The sequence below is a fragment of the Elgaria multicarinata genome, chromosome 9, assembly GCF_023053635.1.
Source record: "Elgaria multicarinata webbii isolate HBS135686 ecotype San Diego chromosome 9, rElgMul1.1.pri, whole genome shotgun sequence".
Taxonomy (NCBI): Eukaryota; Metazoa; Chordata; class Lepidosauria; order Squamata; family Anguidae; genus Elgaria; species Elgaria multicarinata.
Genome location: NC_086179.1, coordinates 25,986,145 through 26,012,008, shown reverse-complemented (window position 1 = coordinate 26,012,008; position 25,864 = coordinate 25,986,145). Strand labels below are relative to the sequence as shown.

At 45.8% G+C, this 25,864-nt stretch overlaps 1 protein-coding gene across 8 annotated transcripts in view; it reads left to right on the top strand.

Annotated features, from left to right (window-relative positions):
• Positions 1 to 208: 208 nt before the first annotated feature.
• Positions 209 to 25,864, top strand: part of LOC134403272 (uncharacterized) — a 44,076-nt gene continuing 18,420 nt past the window's right edge. For 4 of the 8 annotated variants that reach the window (XR_010025795.1, XR_010025793.1, XR_010025794.1 and 1 more), the window contains exons 1-13: positions 212 to 327; positions 4,170 to 4,284; positions 6,330 to 6,504; positions 8,747 to 8,858; positions 11,178 to 11,284; positions 13,849 to 13,975; positions 14,963 to 15,122; positions 16,240 to 16,325; positions 17,840 to 17,970; positions 18,380 to 18,439; positions 20,887 to 20,953; positions 21,646 to 21,740; positions 22,770 to 22,898. Coding sequence is in view for 5 of the 8 variants with exons in the window: in XM_063133312.1 (XP_062989382.1) it covers positions 303 to 327; positions 4,170 to 4,284; positions 6,330 to 6,504; positions 8,747 to 8,858; positions 11,178 to 11,284; positions 13,849 to 13,975; positions 14,963 to 15,122; positions 16,240 to 16,325; positions 17,840 to 17,970; positions 18,380 to 18,439; positions 20,887 to 20,953; positions 21,646 to 21,740; positions 22,770 to 22,898 (1,389 nt within the window). In the remaining 3 variants the exon portion in view is untranslated. Of the gene's footprint in view, positions 328 to 2,534; positions 2,659 to 4,169; positions 4,285 to 6,329; positions 6,505 to 8,746; positions 8,859 to 11,177; positions 11,285 to 13,848; positions 13,976 to 14,962; positions 15,123 to 16,239; positions 16,326 to 17,839; positions 17,971 to 18,379; positions 18,440 to 20,886; positions 20,954 to 21,645; positions 21,741 to 22,769; positions 22,899 to 25,864 lie in introns of all 8 variants that reach the window. The other 4 variants (XM_063133314.1, XM_063133315.1, XM_063133316.1 and 1 more) reach the window with 4 other exon arrangements.

Genomic DNA, 25,864 nt, shown 5'->3' with positions numbered 1-25,864 from the left:
AACCTGGCTTTGACTTCTCAAAAGAAATATATAGATAAATGATGTTGAAAATGGAAAAGCATCAGAAAGCCAAAGAAATGGCAGATGTTTTCTCAAATTTGACATGACCGCCTCCCCCTTTCCCCAAGGCAGAGAGCAGTTCCAGAGTGCCAGCTGCTTCATTCTGTTAATGATAAATGGACTTGCTCAGCACGGAGTCTGTGGCTGGAATGCAGGACAGCTGGAGCCAAGATCATTCTGTTGCAATTCCCACCCGGCCTGCCTTTCTCCACTGTCGGTTACATGAAACGTTCAGCCAACATATGGTCAAAAAGAACACGCACAGAGGTAAGGAACTGGCTGTATTACCACCTTCTTCTGTCATCAAAGGCCAATTCTACTTTAGTACTGGATTGCTGAGTGGGTGGGTGGGCAGCCATCAAAGCGAGTTGTAATGAAAAGGAGAACTTCCTCTTATTAAGAACACAGGGTCTGCTGAGGTGGGTGGCCAGGTTAAAAAGGAAAGAAGGAAACCGTTTGGTGAATCTTGCTTAACACAGTGGGAATGGGATCTCAAATGGCTACTCTTCTTGGATGTATTTCTAAGGGTAGTCCATCTGTAGGCGGTACATGGTTATCTCTCGATTTATAATGTTACTTTCTTCCTTTTTGGACTAGGGCTGACATTCTTGTTAGAATAAGTTAATCTAGAAACGACTCTGTTGTAGTTAGTTTGGCCTCTACATGATACACACCTTTTGTCACCATGGATAGGAATGTGCATATGAATTTGGTTAAGTTCCCTGGTTGGTCTTTTTTTTGTGTGTGTGGTTTGGCTTTGCTCTCAGTTTTTAGTTTTTGCTTGTGTAACCTATTTTTTAATGATAACTATTGTGCGTGTGGTGGGGAGGGATTTCACCAATTTCATGTCATAGAATCACAGAATAGTAGAGTTGGAAGGGGCCTATAAGGCCATCAAATCAAATCCCCTGCTCAGTGCAGGAATCCTCCTTAGAGCAACCCTGACAGATGGTTGTCCAGCTGCCTCTTGAATGCCTGTAGAGGGGGAGAGCCCACCACCTCCCTAGGTCATTGGTTCCATTGTCGTACTGCTCTGTCAGGAAGTTTTTCCTGATGTTCAGCCGGAATTTGGCTTCCTATAACTTGAGCCCATTATTCCATGGCCTGCACTCTGGGATGAGCGAGAAGAGATCCTGGGCCTCCTCTGTGTGACAACCTATTAAGTTCTTGAAGAGTGCTATCATGTCTTCGCATAGTCTACTCTTCTCCAGGCTAAACATGCCCAGATCTTTCAGTCTCTCCTCCTAGGGCTTTGTTTCCAGACCCCTGATCATCTTCATTGTCCTCCTCTGAACACTCTACAGCTTGTCTGCATCGTTCAAAGCCTTAAACCTCCCTGCACACTACATTCCAGGGGAGCGGAAATCGTTTTCTCTCCCCAGCCCTTGGGTGTTGAATGTTTTTAAATCCACAACAGGACTAGTGATCATGTCATTAATGTGATGAGTACAGTACCAGCTCCAGGTCCTGAGGACCCTTGAGTGAGATCCCCTCAGTCGGCCACTTCCTTCAGTGAGTCTGCCTTCTCACTGCCATTGTCACCAGCTGCTAGAGCTCCTCATCCTTGATCTCATCATTGCTGCCACTTGCTTACTTGACAAGCAGTGAGCCAGTTAGCAGCAAGTAGGCTGTGGCATCTTCTTCCTCTCCTTCTCCCCACCTGGGCCAGAGCGTGAGGCAGGTTGCAAAGGTGGGGAGGAGGATCAACTCCAAGAGGCTCTTGTCAGTGGACCCCTGATATGGGCTCCTGGCAGGTGCCCAACCATGGCTGCCCTTGAAACCAGTCCTGAACATGTAGGCCTGGTTCAAACATGCTAATCCATGCTGTTTAACCACAAAATGGCATCCCTTAACCATTTTGTGGTTAAGCAGCATGGTTTAGCGTGTTGTCTGAACCAGGCCACTATTAGGTAGCAGTGAGCCTCTATATCACCCAGGAATGCTAAATTCTATAAGGGGTCTATTTGGCTGGTATCGAACTAGGTTGTTAAATAATTAGATGGTGATAGGATGGGCAGATGCCAAAGAGGCTCCTGCACCTTTAATAGTTGTGTGAAAGAGGGAATCTCAGCAGGTGTTCCTTCTTCAAGCCAGCTATTAAAGATGCAGGAGTCCTGTCTCGTTTTTCACCGGCCATGCTTTTCCAATTCTATTATAATTTTGGCAGATTTTAATGTCTGTGTAGGAAACTGTTGTTTAATGATTCCCCAGGTTGATTTTTTTTAATGGCCTGCTTTATAAAGATGTTATGTAATTTGTATTAATTTATTTGGTTTTTGTTTTGGTATTTAATGATTATTGATTGTGAGCCATTTTGAGGGGTGCTGAATGGAGGAAAAGTGACATGTAAATGCCGGTTAGGAGGAGGATACTGGTACCATAACAGGTCAGCTTGCACTCTGAAGTTAACAAGCAAGTTTGGGAAATGGTGAAAAGGTTGCTCCTTTCTGAGGTGCCGCTTTCATTTTCCACAGCCTGGCTCTTCATGAATTGGCCATTCGTGCTCTCAAAGAATGATAGGGAAGCTAGTCCTTACCTTGGGAGGCTGTGCTGCCGCCATGGCACGTCATGTTATCTATATAAGAAGATCTTTGCACAGTGAGTGTTTCCTGATGAGACGTCTCCCTTTTGCTTATGACCAGTATTGCCAAGTACAGTGCTGGTAGGATGACCATGTGAAAAGGAGGACAGGGCTCCTGTATCTTTAACAGTTGGATAGAAAAGGGAATTTCAGCAGGTGTCATTTGTATGCATGCAGCACCTGGTGAAATTCCCTCTTTATCACAACAAAACTGCAAGAACCCTGCCCTCTTTTGTATCTGTTCAAGAAGGTAGGGTTCCTGCAGCTTTAACTGTTGTGATGAAGAGGGAATTTCACCAGGTTCTCCATATATACAAATGCCACCTGCTGAAATTCCCTTTTCAATGCAACTTATAAATATACAGGAGCCCTGTCCTCCTTTTCATATGGTCACTCTATCCAAATATAATAAAATTCCTAAGCATTTCACATATAAATATTAAAATCCCATTTAAAATACATGATTAAAAACACAACATTAAACAAAAACCAATTCCAATGATAATAAAAGCAATACAAGGAGCAGTAAGATGGAGCAGCATGATTAATTTAGTTACAGACCAGGGAAAGCCTGGGAAACAAGTGTGTTTTCAGGAGGCGTTTGAAAGATACTGCCTTTTCTGCCTCCCAAACTGCACGAGGGAGGGTTTTCCAATGGGCGGGTGCCACTACTGAGAAGGCCTGTTGTTGGGATACTTTGTGGAGGCATTCCGTTAATTTTAGAATGACCAGCAGCGCCTGCTCTAACAATCTTAAATGTCACCTGGGTATGTTTAAGGGAAGGTGATCAGCTAGGTATCCTGGTCCCAAGTTGTTTAGGGCTTTGTATGAGAATAACACAACCTTATACTTGACCTGGTAGCTAATAGGCAGCCAGTGCAGTTCTTGTAAGACAGATTTTATGTGAGCATAGTTGGGTGTCCCAGTGAGCACCCTAGCTGCTGTATTCAGCACCAGCTGCAGCTTCTGAACCACATTCAAGGGCAGCCCCACATGGAGGGCATGGCAGTAGTCTAATCGTGAGGTTAGACTTTACTTCAGAAACCACATTTAGGATTGCACAGTTAGGGTGCAGTGCTAAACACACTAGTGAGTCAACCCCATTGGACACAGTGGGTCTTACTTTGGAGTAGACCTACACAGGTTTGCATGGCATGATGATTACATTAATGGCACTAAAGCAGCCCTCTCCAACCTGATGCCCTCCAGATGTGTTGGACTACAAGGTCATGTCGGCTGGGGGTTATAGGCATGGTAGTTCAACACATTTGGAGGGCACCAGATTGCACTAAAGAAATGTTAAGCAGGAACAGTTATGTTTCAGAATTCTATGTTGGAAGAGAATGGCTTTTAAAATACTGCCATAAAGGGACTTGCAACTTTGCACAATATTTTATATGGGTTCTCCGTGCAGGTTGTGAAGCCAGTGGCCCTACTAGGAGCCTTTTACAGTTTGGAACGGTCATCATGGCCATAAGACATTCACAATTTCCCTTCGGGATGAGTAATGCTTTGCGTTTCCTCCTAGGTGGTGACTTCAGTGTTCATCCATGTGTAAAGGAGGCTCTGAGCAGCGGGAGGCCTGTTGTTGCCTTGGAGAGTACCATCATCACACATGGCATGCCGTATCCCCAGAATCTGAGGTTGGCAAAACAATAATAATCCGCTTTTCTCTTTTTTATTGTGAATTTAACAAAACAAAAATAAATTGTGAAAAAGAAAAAGAAATATTGCAAACAGACGAATATAATTATTTTTTAAATCAGCCATACCATTCAAATAAAAAAGGGAGAGAGGTATGCATAGGTTTCAAGGAAAGCAGACCAAATAAAGTTTGTTTCTGTACAAAGTTTATCCTTGTTATAACCTCCTCCCAAAAGGGGTAACTACTGGGCATTGCCAAAACACATGCATTAAGGAAGCATTAGGTGAAATTTTCTGGGGCAGCAGAAGTTGTGAGCTAGGCTGGACTAGGGACTAAGCCACGCATGCGCACGCATCACTTGACACCTTGTCGCTTGATGATTTGCCACTGAACTGCACTTGTGAACTGCCTTCATTGAAAAGAGCTTTTCTGAAGTCATCAGGTGAAATCACAACTCCTTTCGATGGCATTTGAGCTGCAACGGCTACTTCAAGAGTCCCAGCCGTTGCCTGACACTGCAGTCGCCAATTGCGGGACATGCATATAGTAAAGCCTTGAAAGCTCCCCTATGTCAAAAAATGCCCTTCAGTTAGAAAACTAACACGTCAGGGACAGTACCCTTCTCCCTGACATGCTACTTTTCTCGATGAATGGATTTTTCACGTAGGGGCAGCATTCAAAGGCATGATTCCCTGACTTGCAATCTGTAGAGTTACAATCTCAGGAAGGTTACACCAAGGGACTTCTCTGTCTGTGCAGATTGGCACTCAGGATACCTAAAAACAGTGGTTTTTTGTATTAGGGAAGATGCTTGAGGTCGTCTAGAGGTAGATCTGGATTAGACCTGTGCAGATCAATTCTGTAGGTCAGCCACAAAACCTTGCTCATTCAAAAAACAAGGAGGAGCTGCAACAAAATAATGCCATGTGCAGTGCTCCCTGTTCAAGATTCTAGTCACTCCATCCCATCCTGCCTCCCTGCCCTTCATTCCATTTATGTCCCAGCTAGTCAGTCTGCATTCTGTGGCAGCTGTGCATACACAACCCTCATTGGGCTGTGTGACACCAGCCACTCATACACAAGGCTCAGGCTAAGCACCACCACTTGAATACCTGAGGAAGGGGTAAAAAGAAAAGTATAACCTTTCCCTTATAGCAGAGGGAAAAGATGAATTATTATTATTATTGTTGTTGTTGTTGTTATTTACCCACCTCTCCCTCCGGATCAAGGCTGGGTACAACATAAACACAAATGCCACGAAATACATATGACAAAAACATCTAAAATCAATACATTATTAAAAGCAGCACATTATTAAAAGGCATCTTGGAAAAGGATTTTCTGTGAATATATCAGGCTGAATGTTTAATGTAATGTGTTTATTTATGAACCAATAGAGCAGGAGACACAGCCAAACTGACATGTGATTTTATGGTAGCAAAATAAAGAAAATGTTTATTGTTGTTTAAAGTTCTTAGATCCTTCAAATTCTATTCAAATCCTGCCTATTTTTAAGAATACTGGTAGAAACAAATCTTATAATAACAATCCTTAGTCCTTATGATCTTATTTTCACTTATTCCTCATATAACTCCTGACAAGAAATCACACAGCTAAACACATCTCCCCTCCAAACCCAATCACCAACTGCATCTCTCAGACCACTCAGCTCCCCCATATATATAAACTCCTCCCCCTTTCCACTGCATCACACCCACTTAGTCCAACATTCCGTACTCTCTAGACATACTCATCAGACATACCTAAGGGAATAGAAATGTGGGTAAAACCACAGGCTGCTTTGAACAACCCCCCTCCCCCAACACATCTTTCATTCCCCCCCCCCTTTTTTGGTACTTCTACAAACTTTAGTCTTTTCCCAAGCTTGCTGATAACTCCCACGTGTGTGCGCGCGTCTGTGGTCATAGTGCCTAAGCAAGTGTCGGCACTCTAAACCTGAGCGTTGGAAATAGAGGGAACGATTGTACTAGATAAGATATTGACTGAAATTTAACTGGTTGCTTCTTATGTTTTATGCTGTAGGATGGCCAGAGAAGTGGAAGAAATCGTACAGACAAATGGGTCAGTCCCGGCAACGATCGGTGTTTTAAATGGTCGCATCCACGTAGGCCTCCAGGATGAAGAGCTGGAAATTCTGGCAACGAGCAAAAATGTCATGAAGGTGTCTCGGAGAGACCTTCCCTATGTTCTCAGCCAGGTATTGGACAGAACTCTCTGCTGTTTTGTTTGCCCAGGCCTGATCTGTATAAGGTATAACCAGGAGTGCAGTCAGATCCAGATCCAGGCCTCACAGGGTCTAAATGAGGGACTTTTTGATTAGCAGGGATGATAACCTCATCAGCCACTTCTTCAGACTTACGTCTGAGCTTAGCTGCAATTCTCACAATGGCTGGGGGAGAAATGGATTTTCCCAGCAACAATGAGCCTTTCTTCACAAGGCTTTTATTGTGGGCTCGTGATTGCTCACTCATGGTAGTTTGTGGATTCTTTACATTATGTCATCCTCCTCCAGGGCCTCTCCCATGCTTTGCAGCTGCTAGCACAGTTTTTCTTTCCTAACGAGGGAAGACTGGTATTATTTAGAAATGGCGGAATGAGAGTCTCCTGTAATCCCCCAATTCTGCTATACCACAGTGCCATCTAGTGGTTATATAATGAAATACATAGAAAGGCCAAGAAAGAAAAGAAAGAAAAGAAAGGCCAAGAAAGAATAAAGGAGAATTACTACAAACTGGTATGGAGGTGGTATTTAACTCCGGTCAGATTAAATAAGATTAATAATCAGCTTTCAGCAGATTGTTGGAGGGGTTGTGGTGAAAAAGGAACGTATTTACATATGTGGTGGGACTGTAAACATGTGCAAAAGTTGTGGAAGATGGTTTTTTATGAGATTGAGCAGATAGTGGGATTTAAAGTAGAAGTCACACCAAGGATTGCACTACTTTCACCGCAAGAAGAACTTAAATGTAATAAAGAAACGAAAGAGCTAATAACGAATCTGTTGACGGCTGTGAGGCTGATTGTAGCCAGGAACTGGAAGATGCAAGGAGACTATTGTATTGAAGAATGGTATAAAGAAGTGTGGGACATTGCTATAAATGATAAATTGACATGTAATATTAAAATGAAAAAAGGTATAGCAAAAACAAATGATTTTGAGGGTATATGGAAAAAGTTCCTGGAGTTTGTATTTTCTAAAGGAAGTGGGAAACCACCAACAGAAGAAACTATGAGTTTTTGGAAACAGGAATGAGATCCCGAGGTAGGGGGAGCACTGTTATGTTTAGTATAAATATGTTTAATAGGCAAAATTTGAATATTTGATATTAAGGTAATTTTATGTTTATGTAACAAGTGTTTTTTTATTTGATGTTTTGTTGTTGTTATATGTTGTTTAATAAAAAAAAAATTTAAAAAAAAAAAAAGAAAGAAAACCCCCAGAAAAACACACAAAGGTGCAGGATAAAAACCTCATGTAGAAATGCCCAATATAGTGTTGTGAGCAGTGCCTGGTGCAATGTGAAGTATTTTAGGGTGACTTGGTCTTCAATGGTAAATTAAGCCCCATTAGATTTACAAAAAAAAAACCTGCTCCTGGATGAGAGGGAAATGGTTGAAACTGGTTTGTTGCCTTCGAGAGGAAATGTTTCTCCCTGGTATTGGCCAAAGCAACTCCTGGAAAATCTTGAGCTGGCGTTCTTATGCTGTTTGGGGACATGTTGTGTCCCTCTGTTTCCCTGTGTCACTCAATCTCAGGTCTCCCTAGCCAAAGTCCAGCATGCTAACCACTACTTTGCTCTTTGCCAGCTCACTATTCTATGCCTGTCATGTGATCCTAATACATTGTGCTATGTACTGCTACTCTTTGGGGTGTGTACATACACGCACCTCTGCATTTTTAGGCTCCCTTTTTGGGTGTGGCTGTGGTGTCTGTCATGATGAGTGGCTGCACTTCAAAAATTACTACCACTAGGTGTACCTCTTTTCTGCAGAAGACCAGGACCGCTTTATACCCCTAAGTGGTGAGAGGTTTAGGGCACAATCCCATGCATGTTTAGACAGAAAAAAAGTCCTACAATTCCCAGCCAGCTTTGGGGCCCAGCGTTTAGACATTGCGGGACCTGGATCCACGACACTCCTGGTTATACCTTATACAGATTAGGCCTGGGCAAACCACAATGAAAGATCCTCCAGGTTTTTTTTCTAACCATAAAAAAAAAACATTAAGAAAAGAAAGATGAAATAGCTGCACAATGCCATTTTGATTCCTCCATCCGGAAAACATCTTAAGAAGAGCTGTAGATTAAGAAACTCATCGATGATAATAATAATAGTCTTTATGTAATGGCGGAAGGTTCAAAAAGGAGACTAATCTCTCATTTCCAGTGGTTTCCTCGGAAAATATTGAGTCTGGGTTATGACTGGTTGTTCCATGACAGGGATTGTCTGGTGGTACGACTGTAGCAGGAACCATGATGGTGGCCCACAAAGCGAGGATCCCCGTGTTTGTGACAGGAGGAATTGGAGGAGTCCACCGTGGAGGGGAGAACAGTAAGAGGAGCATCATATTAATTCTTCATCAAGGACTTCATTCCCAAGTGCTGGTGTATTCCCCCTCGTCTTTTCAATGCTCTTTCCGCCCCCTAGGCCCATAAACATGTCCACCACTTCGTCACCTGTGGTTGGAAGAACACTAGAAGGGCCTGGCATACTTATTTGTTGTCTGTACTGTTTCAGCATGTTTCCCCCTTTCCATGTCTAGCAGGATAACTTGATGCAAGATGAGCGCCTGCATGAAAATGCCCTTAGGCAGTAAGCCTGTGTGCACCAGTTGCTGGGGAACATGGGTGGGATGGTGCTGTTGCACCATGTCCTGCTGGTTCATCCCTGGCCGACGGCTGGTTGGCCACTGTGAACAGTGTGCTGGACTAGATGGACCCTTGGTCTGGTCCAGCATGGCTGCTCTTCTTATGTTCTTATTGCGCACAGGGTACATAATATGGCTTTTCTTGATTCGCCATTGGGGATGGGACATGTCACTGATAATGGATATACTTTTCCTGCAAAATACCCCAGCTGTATAATCACAGACATCTGTGGATGTCATATATCTTGACTTCAGCAAAGCTTTTGACAAAGTACCACATGACATTCTGATTAACAAACTAGCTAAAAGTGGGCTAGATGGAACAACTATTAGGTGGATCCACAGTTGGCTATAGAATCGGACTCAAAGAGTACTTATCAATGGAACCTTCTCAAACTGGGGAGAGGCAACGAGTGGGATGCCGCAGGGCTCAGTCCTGGGCCCAGTGCTCTTCAACATTTTTATTAATGATTTGGACGAGGAGGTGCAGGGAACGCTGATCAAATTTGCAGATGACACCAAATTGGGTGGGATAGCTAATACCCTGAAACAAACTTCAAAGTGATCTTGATAGGCTGGAGTGCTGGGCTGAAAACAACAGAATGAAATTTAATAGGGATAAATGCCAAGTTCTACATTTAGGGAATAGAAACCAAATGCACAGTTACAAGATGGGGGACACTTGGCTCAGCAATACTACAAATGAGAAAGATCTTGGAATTGTTGTAGATCACAAGCTGAATATGAGCCAACAGTGCGATATGGCTGCAAGAAAGGCAAATGCTATTTTGGGCTGCATTAATAGAAGTATAGCTTCCAAATCACGTGAGGTACTGGTTCCTCTCTATTCAGCCCTGGTTAGGCCTCATCTAGAGTATTGCGTCCAGTTCTGGGCTCCACAATTCAAGAAGGATGCAGACAAGCTGGAGCGTGTTCAGAAGAGGGCAACGAGGATGATCAGAGGTCTAGAAACAAAGCCCTATGAAGAGAGACTGAAAGAACTGGGCATGTTTAGCCTGGAGAAGAGAAGATTGAGGGGAGACATGATAGCACTCTTCAAATACTTAAAAGGTTGTCACACAGAGGAGGGCCAGGATCTCTTCTCGATTCTCCCAGAGTGCAGGACACGGAATAACGGGCTCAAGTTAAAGGAAGCCAGATTCCGGCTGGACATCAGGAAAAACTTCCTGACTGTTAGAGCAGTGCGACAGTGGAATCAGCTACCTAGGGAGGTTGTGGGCTCTCCCACACTAGAGGCATTCAAGAGGCAGCTGGACAACCATCTGTCAGGGATGCTTTAGGGTGGATTCCTGCATTGAGCAGGGGGTTGGACTCGATGGCCTTGTAGGCCCCTTCCAACTCTGCTATTCTATGATTCTATGATTCTATGATCTCCAGCTGCAGATTCTTAGGTAATAGGTGCTGGAAAGGAACTTTGCGTGAGGAGCCCAACTAGAGGATATATTAAATGTGTGAATGAATTAAAAGGAACCTGCACCCCTCGAAATGCTGTTGGACTCAGTGGAGGCTAGTGGCTCCAATGTCAGTGGGACGGAAAGGAACTCCACTCCGGGTTTAAGTCAGTACCAGTCAGAACTCTAAAGGAGCTATCCAAGGTGCGAAGCGGCTTTAGAATTCCAACTGGTTCTGTCTGAAACCTTTACTACAGAAATTTGATTTCTTCCCCGCACTCTCCCAGTTGCCTGCCTTGGAAGTGTTGAAATTCTGGTAATTGGGCTGGCCTCCAAATTTATTTATTTATTTATTGCATTTATACCCCACCATTTTTCCTCCAAGGAACCCAAGGTGGCATACATATTTCTCCTCCTTTCAATTTTTATCCTCACAACAACCTTGTGAGGTAGGTTGGGTTGAGAGTCTGTTACTGGCCCAAAGATACCCAGTGGGTTTCCATGGCCAAGTGGGGACTAGAACCTGGAACTCCCGACTCCCAGTCCAACACTTTAACCACACTGGCTGATATATAATCCTGTCCTTTTCAGCTTTGGATGTGAGCGCGGACCTGACCGAGTTAGGCCGTACTCCGGTTGCCGTGGTTTCTGCAGGTGTCAAGTCCATTCTCGATATTGGCAGGACCCTGGAATATCTGGTAAGTGACAACAGCTGTGGAATGGATGGCTTGTTTCCATCCTGCAGTTCCAGCTTTGCTAGAATTAGCTGTCATGTAGGGTGGCCACTTATGAATTGCCAAAAAAAGAGGAAACACATCACCAAAAGAGAGGATGAAAGAGGACAGCAATTTGCATATGTTAATTTATATGTACAAAAAGCAAGTTTTAGAACTAATTATTATTTTAAATAGAAATAAAGCCTGTCTCACCCTAGTATGGAAGACAGTGGCAGTTTGAACTGAGTGACTCTCTGTTCAGGTGCTAACTGTTAATTTTTGTGAACTGTCCAGAGAGCTTCAGCTATTGGGCAGTATAGAAATGCGATAAATAAATGAATAAATTCACTGTTGATGGGCAGCAGGTCTTCTGGCTTTTTATCTCTAAACCAGAAATAGATAGGATAGCCCTTCAAGGGAAGGATGCTTCCAAATAGAGGACAGTCCTCTGGCAGCCCTTCAAAGAGAGGACTGTCCTCTACAAAAGAGGACACAAGGCCACCATATATCAGGAGCCTGGCAACCCATTCATGAGAAGGCACTAATACGTGAAAGACCCTCCCATACCATTGATGATATCTGTGGGTTTTCTAATGGACAAGTAGGATACACATTCTTTAAAAAGTAATATAAAATCCATCCCCATTAGGGTCGATGCGATTTCCGGCATTGTCCCCATGCATTTCCTGAAATTATCATTGGCGGTAGACCAGCAGTCATAATCTCTTATTCCTTCGTCTCTGGTAACATAAGACCATTGATTTACTTCTCAGTAAATGCAATGCCCTTGAGACAAATGGAGGGGTAAACCCCCACTAGTTTCTTGTCAAGCACCGGCCTGGTTACTCCTCCCAGAGGGAGAAACTTTGGTGCTGCCTTTTGCTTATATCCCTATGTTAATGTCGTCATCTGTGTTGCCTGTTATTGATTGGGGTGACCCTATGGAAAGGAGGACCAGGCTCCTCTACCTTTGACAGTTGTATAGGAAAGGAAATTTCAGCAGGTGTCCTTCGTATGCATTGCATGCAGCACCTGGTGAAATTCCCTCTTCGTCACGACCGTTAAAGCTGCAGGACCCCTGCCCTCTTTTTTTATCTTGTCAAGAGGACTGGGAGTTGGGAGTTGTGGGTTCTAGTCCTCACTCGACCATGGAAGCTCACTGGGTGACTTTGGGACAGTCACTGGCCCCATTCAGAAGACACCTTAAACGATGGCTTTAGTCATGGTGGTTAAGCCAGAAAGCCAGGCCGTGTTCAGAAGACACCTTAAACCATGGCATTAACCATGGTGAATAAGGCTTTTTGCCTTAGTCACCGTGGTTAAAGCCATGGTTTAAAGTGTCTTCTGAACACAGTCCGGCTTTCTGGTTTAACCACCGCAGTTAAAGCCATAGTTTAAGGTGTCTTCTGAACGGGGCCACTGATTCTCAGCCTAAGTTAAAATATGCTGGTATGCTTTTGCCTTTGGACCTGCCCACCACTGGAATGAGGTCCCCTGAGAGCTTCTCCACAATTGAATTCAGTCCTCAGGCTGAAAGAAGTTCAACACACCTGTTATAGCAATTGTAATGCTCATATATAGATATTATAATACCATTTTTTTAAAAAAAAACACAAAAAATGCACATGCCAAGAGATTTGTTGGTCTAGGGCAGGGGTGGAGAACCTGCATCCCAAGGACTTTGGCTTCAGCTTATGTGGTCCTCAGCTTACTTTGTAAGCCTGCTCACTTTTGGCTCTGGCTGCAGTCACTGTTGGAAAGTGGAGCCCAATCGTTTTTGGCCATGGTAATGTGGACCTTGACTTTAAAAAAAGCTTCCCCGCCTGTAATGTTTCTCTCTTTGGGGTTCACCACACATCTCCCACATTTTACCAGGGCTTTCTGCTTCGGGTTTCTTTCCAGGATTATGATGGGCTTCTTTACATGGCAGGCACGTGATACGAGTTGAACTGAAAACTTCCCTTTTCTATCTTTTCCATTACATGGTGCCATCTAGTGGCTCAATAATAGCATAACACCGGCATTTCACACAGTTGATCGATTGGAATAATGCCCCTTTTCGCATTATCTCCAATCTTTTTGAAAGTGGGATAAAGGGGGGAAAGCATGGGAGATGTCCTAGTGGTTGATGACATCATGTAAAGAACCCGCTAACTTCTGTGAGTGACCAATCACAAGCTTGCAATAAATCACTCATGTAGAGAGAAGCCCTTTGTGTATGAGAAGTCATGGCATCAAATCCCATCAAACCCATGCAATTGAGGGTGGGGGGAAGAGGCTCTCTTTTATGCCTTTGTGTGATAGCATTTGTGGCTTGGGAAGAGGCCACAGCTCAGTGGTACAGCATGTGTTAGAGAGGCTGAACATCTGAGGTTCCATCCCCAACATCTCTGGGTAGTAACGTTAGGAAAGACACCTGCCCATTGAAGAAGTGGGCAGCTGCTGTTTGTGTTCTTATACGGTATAACCAGTGGTGGGTACCTTGCCATGAAAAGATGGTTCGCCCTCACATCTTTTCATGTCATCTTCCCTGTTGACCTCTGCAGGAAACTCAAGGTGTCTGCGTGGCCACTTTTGGAGAATCAAGAGAGTTTCCAGCCTTCTTCTCCCATCGGAGTGGCTTCCAGGCACCTTTTCGGGTGCAGAATGAGGATGCTGCTGCTCAGCTGATCGGTGAGCCATCAACGCAATAAGGCACTTGTTGCATGAGTGGATGCTGGTGGGAGTTTAACCTAGCAAACTCCTCAATTTCCTTGACAAAGACTTCAATCCCAAATGCATGAGACTAAAGCTTCAAAGTCCACAGTTCGTTAACTGGGTTAAGGTAGAGTGCAGGAGATAATTAGACTCCATAGAGAGGGCCTTCTCAGTGGTGGCACCCCACTTACAGAATAAACTCCCCAAAGAGGTTTGTCTGGCACCTACGTTATTCTTTTGGCACCAGGTAAATACCTTTTCTCTCTCTCTCTCTCTTTCTCAGGCATTTTAAAGAGCTAGTTCTAGGTTATTATGGCTGTATGATTGATTCCTGTGCCTTCCCTGGCTGTGTCTCTACAATGCCGCTTTGCCTCCTGATTCCCTCCAAACCCCATAGCATCGCTGCTGTGAAGCGGAATCAAAAGAGTTCTATGGTGGGAGTGAGCGTGGGCAATCCAGTCTAGGAAAAATCACAGTGCCATTGTCAGATGGCGGGAACAGGAAACTGTGAAAACCCTTTTTAAAATAGCAACTCTGTGCAACTTTGAAAGCCTGCAGCAGCACAGCAGCGCTGCTACAGTTCATTTCATTTCTGTGTAATAGATCTGAACTGCCCTTACTTTCGTTCCCTGACTTTTACATCACCGTGGCAGCCATTACGAGGCTTGTTGAACCCACTCCCTGCCCTGCATTCTTGCATCTACCTTGTGCTGGGATCCACCCCTAAGTATGCCCACTTTCTTAACCTGATCCGAAGCCACCACTGACAGGTGAAGAAACAAAGTGGTGACGTTGGAGCAATTGAAAAAGTCGCGGTAAAAGTGCAGTTTTGCAGGGGAAAAGCCCAAAGTGGCTGCAAGTTGGCAGCTGCATCATTTAATCAGTGGGGCACAACTGCACAGCCACGCTGGGCTACATTGGCCGTGTAGACAAGCCTCTTGTCGTTTTGTCTGTTGATTTCAGCCACTCAGCCACCTAACGGCTGTGACTTTTCCTTCTCAGCCAGGTCTTTGGCTTTGCAGTTGGGCAGTGGAGTGCTGATTGCAGTGCCCTGTCCTCAGGACCAAGCTGCTTCCGGACAGCTCATTGAAGAAGCGATTCAGCTGGCTTCGAGGGAAGCTCGGTAAGAATCACTCCAGCCTGCTCCAATGATGTACCTCTGGCCACCATCAGCCCATGGTGGAATGTCTGTACACACCTGCAGAGAGAGTTCTGTTTTGCAGAATTACTAGGTTTGTAGTATGGAAATACCTGCCACCACAAGATGGAAACATTATCTGATGTGACTTGTGATATATATATTTTACAATGGATATTGTAATCGATCTTCTCGATCCTCCCAGAGTGCAGGACACGGAATAACGGGCTCAAGTTAAAGGAAGCCAGATTCCAGCTGGACATCAGGAAAAACTTCCTGACTGTTAGAGCAGTACAACAATGGAATCAGTTGCCTGGTGAGGTTGTGGGCTCTCCCACACTAGAGGCCTTCAAGAGGCAGCTGGACAAGCATCTGTCAGGGATGCTTTAGGGTGGATTCCTGCATTGAGCAGGGGGGTGGACTCAATGGCCTTGTAGGCTCCTTCCAACTCTGCTATTCTATGATTCTATGGATAGCAAAGACGATTGATTTGTGTTCTCAAAATATAACTAACAGATATTCCTGGCGTTGCTCGGGTCAGCAAATAATGTTCATCCTCTTCCTTCTGCTCATCGCTGATGCTGCTCCTTGCCGCTCTCTCAAGGAGTAGCATTGCCGAGTAGTGGAAGAAAGCAGCTCTCAGTGGATGTGGGCAGCTCTAGACAAGACATGCTGGGATGTGTGGTCATTTCAGAGACCTTGAGCGAACCCCCAGGTGGCCGTGTGTGATCCCCGAGATCTCTGAAATGCTCACACACCCCAGCATGCCTTTGGTGGTCCACAGGCGGCCCTGTCCTCTGAGAGGCGCTGACTCAACAGTTGCTGGGAGTTTTAGGTATCAGCATAGGATTTGTTTTAAATTGTTTAAAAATAGTTAAACCACAAAAAATTGGGGGTTTTGGATTTTTTTTTTTGGTACATTGTACAGGAAGACCTATCAGTGCCCCAAATTTCAAGTTTGTAGCTCATCTAGAAGTGGGCAAACATTTCCGGACATACAAACCCACACACATATGTTTAGCTTTATATAGCCACACAGTATATGTATTATAATTACATGACCTATTCTCATCCAGGACTACTCTTGTTGTTATGTTTGCAGGGAAAAGGGGATCACAGGAAAGGAGCTCACACCCTTCTTGCTGCAGAGAGTGAACGAGTTCTCCAGTGGAGAGTCACTAAAATCCAGTATCTTTTCGTCAAAATCCTCTCCTGCCATCTCAAGCCCCTCTCCCCTCCATCCCTGCCAAAAGCCAGTTGCACATTTTTCTTCCCAGGTCCTTCTGCTGTCCAGAAATCTGAAAAGAAAACAATCCTGAATGCCTGCCCAATTTGTTTCACTACAAAACAAAAAGCAAAGCTTAGAGATCTGAACCTATCTCTTTCCAGGAGAGGCAACGTATCTCATTTCATTTATTATATTTCTATACCACCCCAAAGCTGAGGCTCTCTGGGCAGTTCACAAAGATAAAAACCATTAAAATACATTATACAAAGTGTGAAACCATTTATATAAAACATATAAACTGGCAGACACTCAGGGACAACATATATCTAAAAATCATTTTTAAAGCATCGACTCTGACTGTTAGAGCAGTACGACAATGTAATCAGTTACCTAGGGAGGTTGTGGGCTCTCCCACACTAGAGGCCTTCAAGAAGCAGCTGGACAAGCATCTGTCAGGGATGCTTTAGGGTGGATTCCTGCATTGAGCAGGGGGTTGGACTCGATGGCCTTGTAGGCCCCTTCCAACTCTGCTATTCTATGATTCTATGACCCAAGACAATCCAGCACCCTGTATCATGCCACATGGTGCAATCCAGATACATCTTGATTGCCACCAAAAGGTTCACTCTTCTTTTTGGCTTAGGAGGCATCTGAGGATAGTTCCCTGCTGCACTTGTCTGCTTGCAGGTCAATGGAACTTGCAGAAGGGAGTTCCACTGAGCTGTCCTGATCCAGATATGAACATTTCTGTTTCAGAGGACAGTCCTGTATTTGAAGTCCAGTTACCACAAGACGTGGTGATGACCACCGATTTCACTGGCTTTAAAAGGGGGTTGGATAAATTCCTGGAGGAGAAGGCTATCAATGGCTACTAGCCCTGATGGCTGTGTGCTAACTCCAGGATCAGAAGCAGTAAGCCTGTATACACCAGTTCCTGGGGAACATGGGTGGGAGGGTGCTGTTGCACCGTGTCCTGCCTTGTGGGTTCCTGGTCAACAACTGGTTCGCCACAGTGTGAACAGAATGCTGGACTAGATGGACCCTTGGTCTGATCCAGCGTGGCCCTTCTTATGTTCAGTTTAAAGGTAAGAAGTCCTGAGAAAGGAAAGCAGCAGGGACCTTGAAGTTGCCCATTCACAGATAGCCACAACTGGACAGTAGACTGACCAAGTACTCAGATCTTCTTCCCCACTATGGTGAAATTGTATTTGTATCTCCATGCAAATTCCAGCGATCATTGCTAAATTTTCATCTGTACACATGAACATGTGTAGATTTTATGCACATCTGTGCCCTCTTTTGGCTGATAGATTTCCTCTTTTTCAGCCATGTGTAAGAGGACAGCCCGAAGGCAAAGAGGCAGCCACAGAGAAGAGGATGCCTCTGCATCAGTTCATTACATGCACTTTTCCGTGGCTTCCTGAGTTGTTACATTTTTCTTTCCCTTCACCAAACCTTCCCCACCGCCCCTCAGATATTGCCTTGATCAAGAACAACGCCAGAGTGGGCAGCCGCATCGCTGCAGCCCTGACTCAAATCCAAAGAGGCCGGTGCGGGAGAGACGGCTCGCCTCGGCACGAAAATGCCTCCGTCGCGACAAGTCCGGTGAGTGCTCAGACCTGTGAAGGATGCCACCTTTCCCAGAGAGACGGCTTGGCTCTCGCTCACTTGCACGTCCAAAAATATCTTCATGCTGGAGATACTTGGATTGATTTGTTGAGCCGTGATGCCTGAGTCCTCCAGTTGTGGCACACAGCTCAAGGGGCATGCTGGCTGGGGTTGATCCTGGAGGGCACCAGGTCCGGGAATGCCAATGTGGGTTGATCCGTGGGAGGTTTCTGCCTGAAGGACCACTATCCTTCAGGAAGGAACAGAACTTGAATGGTCATTTGAACTGTTCTAGCGCCTTGATTGCATGTTGATTTGTTTAAGGCAGGGGGCTGAACCATTTTTGGTTGGTTGGTTGTGGGGGCTGGTATTTTTCCATCTCTGTTTTTTCCTCCCCCGCTTTCAGGTGGTCATCGGTGGCATCAACGTTGATATCATAGCCAAGGCAAGAGACGCAACAATGCTGGTAAATGCATTTAGTGCAGTTGTTGCTTTTGCATTAATATCTCGCCTTTATTCCTCCTGCAAGAAATTCGCCTTTTTCCCCCTCTTGATTATATGGTCCTCCTCCTCCTCCATTTTTATTCTCACAACAACCCTGTGAGGTAGGTTAGGCTGAGAATCAGTGACTGTCCCAAAGTCACCCAAGCCGGATCTACACTATTGCTTTCAAAGCTCTTTAAAGCACTTTGAAAACGTTCTGAAACCTGTATATGGAGTGTGTCCTGGGCCCCAACCGTTGTCAAAACTGTTATAAAGCGCTTTAAAGCACTTTGAAGCAGTAGTGTAGATCCCCCCCAGTGAGCTCCATGGCTGAGTAGAACTTGGATCTCCCGACTCAAGTCCAACACTCTAACCGCTGCACCGCACAGGGCTTGGAGGTCAGGGATTTGGCAGCAAGATGGGGCAGGTTTGGCCCTCAGGCCTGAGGTTCTGCACCCCCCCCCACAGAAAGAAAAAAGTGAGCGCTCTTCCACACACAGGTGGGCACATTAAGCTACTGAAGCTCTGTGGTGCACAGGTGTGGTGCAGCTTTCCTCTCAACCTCCTATTATGGGTTGTGCATGTGGCTACGATAAAATGATGGTTGTGCTGAAGCCCCATCCAAAGGAAAACATGCACACGGGCCCACAAGTTAAGAGCAATGCCAACATTTCATAAGAAGTGGTGATTCCCCAGCTGAGTGGAATGTGAACAAAGAGGAGAGCTTAAAGTGATAAACAGAAAACGCTGTTTGCTTTGCCCTCTGTCTCGAACGATGGAACATTTGGGTGATGTAACCCACTTCTTTGGGGAAAGCAGGTTTTGTTCCATAGCCTGACATCTGGCCACATTTGTGATTAGCTGACTGACAGGTGGCTGAAGAGCGAAATGGAAAGGTGCAAGGGTTATCTACTTAAAAACTGACAAAACGCTTTCCCCCCTCTCTCTCTCCTTGGATACAGGAGGAGAATACAAACAGGACACACATTCGCCAAGATCATCGGATTTTATAACTTACATTTTCCCTGTGTCAATTAGACTTGAAAAAAGCCTCCCTCTGGAGTCAGTTGCAGCACGGGGTTGATTTATTGGGGGGGGGGGGCGAGGTTGTCTCAGCTGGGGAGGGGCATCTTCATGTGGTGTGTATATGAATGGGTTGAGAGATCTGTCCCAAGATCACCCAGTAAGATTCATGGCTGGATAGAGATCTGAATGCCCGTGTGTTTGGTTTCCCCAGTGTGCATGAATGAGGTGGAGGGGAGACATATCAATTAAGACTGTGTGAGTGGCCCTGTCCACTTTTTGTTTTGTCATTGCCGACTTCCGCCATGTGGCCCCAGAGGGTAAATATGGCCCTCAGACTGAAAACGGTCACCCATTTGAGGAGGAAAGTGGAAAAGGGCGATCAGGACAGATGTTCTAATTCACCTGTGCTCATAGCTGACACATGTAATGTGGCGTGTTTCACTCCGCCTGTTAATCTTATGGGAAGTACTTCCATCTACCTGCTCTGAAGTTCTTGTCGGTCTGCGGACTCACCCATATCCGACTCGGAAGGCACTTGCCCCACCGCCTGCCCCCTGGGCTGCTTTTGAGGCCCGGCTTGGACCGGCGAGCACTCAGCAGCTGGCCACCCTCACTGCCCAAATTGTACGCATCCCCCCCGCTGCGTCGATGGGGGATGTAAAGGCCCCATTTAGGCGCGACCCTTGCATAAATGGGGCCTTTATGGCAGCCATGGACACAGGGGTCAGAAGTGTGCAATTTCCAGAGCCTCCATTTAGCATACAATTGGAGATTTCCAGACAGCTGCCATGGAGGGGAAGTGCGCAATTTCGGCAGTGAAGGCTGGCAGCTGCTGAGCACTCATAGGACCTCCGTGAGCACTTGAGCACAGGGCCGTGCTCGCTCTAAATGTGCCCAACTGGGTCGGGGGTGGACTCAGGGAGTCCGTCAGATTCCCAGACTCAGTCGGGCATTCACAAGATCCCTCCGTTTTGTTATACGGATGAGCCTTCTCCGAGCATATCCACAAAGCTACGCTGCCCTAAGAGGAAGCCACGGTAGTTTGATCAGTCCAAAACAGGTTAGCACAGCCTTCCCCAGCCTGGTGCCATGCAGGTGGGTTGGACTACAACTCCCAGCATCACCAATTAGCAGGGCCAATGACTGTGCTAGTGGGAATGGTGGGAGTTGTAGTCCAAGCCATCTGGGTGAGGGCACCAGGCTGGGGAAAGCGGCTGTACAATCTGGGAGAAACGCATAGAAATCAACAGTACAGTCTTGAACATGTCTACGCAGAAGGAAGTTTCTTTGAATTAAGCTGGGTTTACTCCAGTAGGGTATATAAGGATTGCAGCCTAAGCATTTCACGATCATGATGCATTTTTCCTTTGCCTCATTCCACCGACTTCGCTTCTGCACTTGCAGGATGGAGGGCAGACTAATCCCTCAACGGTGAGGCAATCGTTCGGCGGCGTAGGGAGAAACCTAGCAGGTAAATTCATTTTCATGCTGTTCTCTATGGGTAGACATAGATTAGGTTTTATAAAGCAGAGGAGTGGACGAAAGTAGATCTGCAGAAGTTTTGGACTTCAACTCCCAGCATTCCTAACCATTGGCCATTCTGGCAGGGGCTTCTGGGAGTTGAAATCTGCCTTTCACCCACTGCTGCTCTAAGGTACCACTAGTTTTAAGGCTAGCCATTAGGAAACCATAAGGAACATCCCTTCCAGCCTGCCTTCTTAGCCACGATAAAGGCAGAGAACATCATGTCCTGCTTGTGAGCATCCAGAGGCATCCAGTGGAGCACTGCTAGAGACAAAATACTGGGTGAGATGGACCTGGTGTGACCCAGTAAGGTCAGTTCTTATGGTGGCATCCGGCATGGCAATTCACAGGTGAAGGACTTCACCTAGGTTCTCTTCTTTTTGCCTGCTTGCATTCAGGATGCCATTAAATTGACAGTCCACACACCTTATTGTGAATTTCTGAAAATGACTATTGCAATTTACTCACAGTTAGGTAATCATAGGAAGCTGCCTTATGATCCAGGTCAGTCTGTTGGTCCACCTAGCCCAGTACGGTCTATTTCAGGGGAGGGGGTGGGGGCCGAATTCAATTTTGGAGAAGCTTTCGGGCGCCCTTATTGCAGCATCCAGCCTTGTTCTGTTTCTCTTTTGTTTTTAGATGGCTTAAGTCGTCTTGGGAAGGCTCCATTCTTTATCTCCGTCATGGGGAAAGATGAGCATTCTGAGTCCGTCCTGCGCTACTGCAGTCATATGGTAACTCATTGTATGGGGTTGTTCTTAAGTGCTCTGCCAGGTGGTGGTTCTTATACCAAGAATCACCTGATCTTGGCCCTGGTCCTGGTCTCGTAAAGGCGTTGGCTTTGCTGCAACATACTAAAATAGACGCTCCTCTGGACATGATTACATTATACGATGGATGCCAAAGTCTGCTGTGTGACAAGCAAGTGTAAGTTTCCAGATGTTCTTGCACAGCTCCCCTTCACCCTGGGACTTGCACCAGAGGAATAACCTTGTGAATATTGCGGGCTCAGTGGGATTAAAAATCTGCCTGCATAGGGTGACTATATGAAAAGGAGGACAGGGCTCCTGTATTAAAAAGGGAATTTCAGCAGGTGTCACTTGTAGACATGCAGCACCTGCTGGAATTCCCTCTTCATCACAACAGTTAAAGCTTCAGGAGCCCTGCCCTCTTTTGTATCTGGTCCCTTGAGTACAGCTCTTGCAGCTTTAACTGTTGTGATGAAGAGGGCATTTCACCAGGTGCTGCATGTCTACAAGTGACACCTGCTGAAATTCCCTTTTTAATACAGCTGTTAAAGATCCAGGAGCACAGGGTCAGGAAACCAGTGGCTTTCCAGATGTTGCTGGATTCCAGCTCCCAATCAGCCCCAACCAGTATGGCCCATGGGCAGGGATGATGCACATTGCAGCCCAACAACATCTGGTAGGCCACAGGTGTCCTCCCTGCCCCCCATCTTATTGGATGCTCAGGAGCTGTTGAAAGCAGCGGGACTTGGGTGCATCCAGCTTGTGGCCCGTTGTCCCATGGGGCGCCCCTGGACGCTTCCACTGGGGATGGTGCTGCACAGCTGCTGGGTGATACTAACACAGACCTCATTGGACTGGAGGCTGGATGCTTAGTTCTGTGCAGCTAGAGCTGGATTGGGGCCAGTATGCCCCATGATCTCAAAGCCCCAAGGCTTAATGAGCTGAAGGGAGTTGCCGAGAAGAAAACGGATTTCACTAAATTTATCTTCTCTCCCCGGCTGCCCCTGCTTTGAGGATATGAGCGGCGTCTTGAGACTGAAAGGACACAACACCGCCACGTACTGCGCCGTGATCACAGGCAGTGGAGACCTGGCCCTTGGCTTGGGAGACATGGACGTCCACCAGCAGATAACAGAGCAATACGTAAGACCCTTCTGTGGCCCTCTCTCCACAGGGGCCTTCCCCAACCTGCTGCCCTCCAGATGCATTGGACTATAGCTGGCTGGGAATGATGGGAGTTGTAGTCCAACACATCTGGAGGGCAGCAGGTTGGGAATGACTGATCCACAGCAATTAAAATCTCTCTCTCTCTCTCATTTTTACTTCTGTGCTCCCCTGCTTTCCCAAGGGCCAGGATAGTTGGGAGGGAAACAAAGAGGAAATTGAAAACTAGGTAGTTCTGGAAGGAACTTGTCAATTGGTTCGGCATGATTCATAGATGACAGCTTGGCCTTTTCACCGTGCAGTCCTGTGTATGACTCCATGGCTGCGTGGAGAAATCTTAGCGCAAGGGGCATGATGCACAGAGATAGCTGCCCGATTCCAGTAAACACAGCACCTGGAAAAACCTCAGCCACAACCAGCCCTTCTGAACCAGACCTGCATTCGGAGTCTTTAGTAAAGCGCATCAGTGCACAGATACACAGCTCTCGAGAAAGCGGTAAGAACTGGGAGTGGGGTTGGGAACTCCTAGGCTGTCCATTGTGGCTGGATTGGAAGCTCCTTGGGTGCAGGGATCTGTCTTTTTGTATTTGGTAAGTGCAAACACCCATCTGTGGCATTAAAGAAATCCTATCCGGGTCTGGAAGCCCATTTGTCAGTTTCGTGATCATGGAGGTTTGAAAAATTTATTTTTATTTATTTATTTATTACATTTTTATACCGCCCAATAGCCGAAAAAGATCACCATACTTCACAGCTAGCCATATGCTTGTTCCATTTGTGTCATATCCTTCCTCCAAAGAACTTAGGGTGGTGTAAATGGGTTTGCCCCACTTTATGCTTTGCTTTACTGACTGTAACTGGAATTTCCCCATCTGCAATCATGGTCTTCATAGCTGGGCCCACGTGATAGGCAGTTTCAGGAACCCATTTGAAGGAACCCACGGTTGACTTCATTACAACCTACACTGTGCTTGTCATTCCGAAACTAGCAAGTGCTGAAAACCACTTTTCTAGCTCTGCCGCCTCCACCCACAATTCCTTCCAGGCTTTGTGTTTCTAGGACGTGCCGAACTGTAGAAACGCAGATAAACACAACCTACTTGGTGGTTGAGTTGTGGTTTGGGACACTAATGGAAGAGGTGATTAGGAGCGATTCAAGTGCAGCCCCGCCCTTTCCCCATTAATAAAAACTGTTGGGGGGGAAAAGCCCCAAGAGCCTGTATTTAACAGGTGCCGGTGTTTTGTTAAGAAGGCACAGGCATGTCAGTAATTCACTTATCACCAAGACCCTTAAAAGACTGAAGATTTATTCCTGCGTGGAAAAAAGTGGTCATTGTCCCCACCCTTCCTTCTCTGATCCCCATTTCGTTACCAAAGGAGGGGAAAAGAGGGTAAAACTGTGACATGAGACGTTATTCCCTTGGATCCCAGCAGAATAACACACAACAGCAACAATAAAAGCCTCAGAATTTCTGCCCACCCCTACCTGTTGATGGATGCAGTGCTATCATTGTATTCCTCTGATGAATTTAGCTAAGATGATAGAGGCAGGGAGGAAAACCGATGACACAGTCCAGTACGCTGCCCTAGCAAGCTCCTGTTGCATGAATTGGGCTGTAATCCTATGCAGCCTTAGCAGTTCTATTGAAATCAGCAAAGCTTTACGTCTGAGTAAAGATGCCTTGGATTCCACTGCATGTTTTTAAATCATGCAAAACGCTTTAGATTTATGTAATGCAATTCTATGCATGCTTAGCAGTAAAGCCCCATTGATTTCAACAGGGAAAACATCTGCCTGCAACCATGGAGAACAGACATAAAAATGCAGAACAAGTTTATAGGAGGCCATGATGTGGTAGGGAAGTTATTCTAGGTTGGTGTTTTCTTCACTGCAAAGCACACTTCTTAGAGAGTTGTAGCATTGCAGCTGAAAAGGAGCCTCATGCAAGATCCCCTTGCAAGTGAACTGTCCCAAGCCTGCATGGCTCAGTTGGTCAGCTACTCATTCCGTCGCCATGCTCTGAGTTGAGAAATGGACAAATGCCCATTCCGACTCCATTTGAAACACAGCATAGATAGACAAGTAAGAAGCATGCAGCACCTGGTGAAATTCCCTCTTCATCACAGCAGTTAAAGCTGTAGGAGCCCTGTTGTCTTGACCAGATACAAAAGAGGGCAGGGCTCCTTCAGCTTTAACTGTTGTGATGGAGAGGGAATTTCACCGGGTGCTGCATGCATACATACAAATAACACCTGCTGAAATTCCCTTTTCTAGACAACAAAGATACAGGAGCCCAGTCCTCCTTTCCATATGGCCACCCCTACATAAAGGTATGCCGATGTAGGGGGAAAAACCGCACCAATAAGCGTAGATGCTAAAAAGAGAAATCAACTCTGGTGCTTGATAAACGTATTAAACGTATTCGAGCAGAGCATTTTTGGATTTTAAGAATAAAATAGTTTTTAATACGTTTATCAAGCGCCAGAGTTGATTTCTCTTTTTAGCATCTACACCCCTACATAAAGCCAGGTGGTGGTATCTTGCTAAATCAGGGGTGGGGAACCCTCTGGGCTGCCCGAGATGGTGGTGCCTCCTTGTCCTGACTGTTGATCATTTGGTCGTTTTCCAAGTTTTGTGCAGGTCCTCCCGCCCGTTCTGAAAGGTTGAGATGCTTCTCCTAAATCCTCAATCTCAGCAGTAAGAGCTTTAAGCTAAAATACACCGGTATTTTGGCCCCACTCCTTTTGCCTTTGAACCCACCCACCTCTGAAAAGCAGCTCCTGAAAGCTGCTTTAGAATTGAATTTGGCCCTTGGGCTGAAAATGGTTCCCCATCCCAGTGCTAAACGATACGGGGGGGCGGGGGGGGGAATTCATCTCAATGACAGAGTTTGTGTAGACACCCCAGCCCTAGGCATGTGCAGCACATTGCATTAGGATGTGCA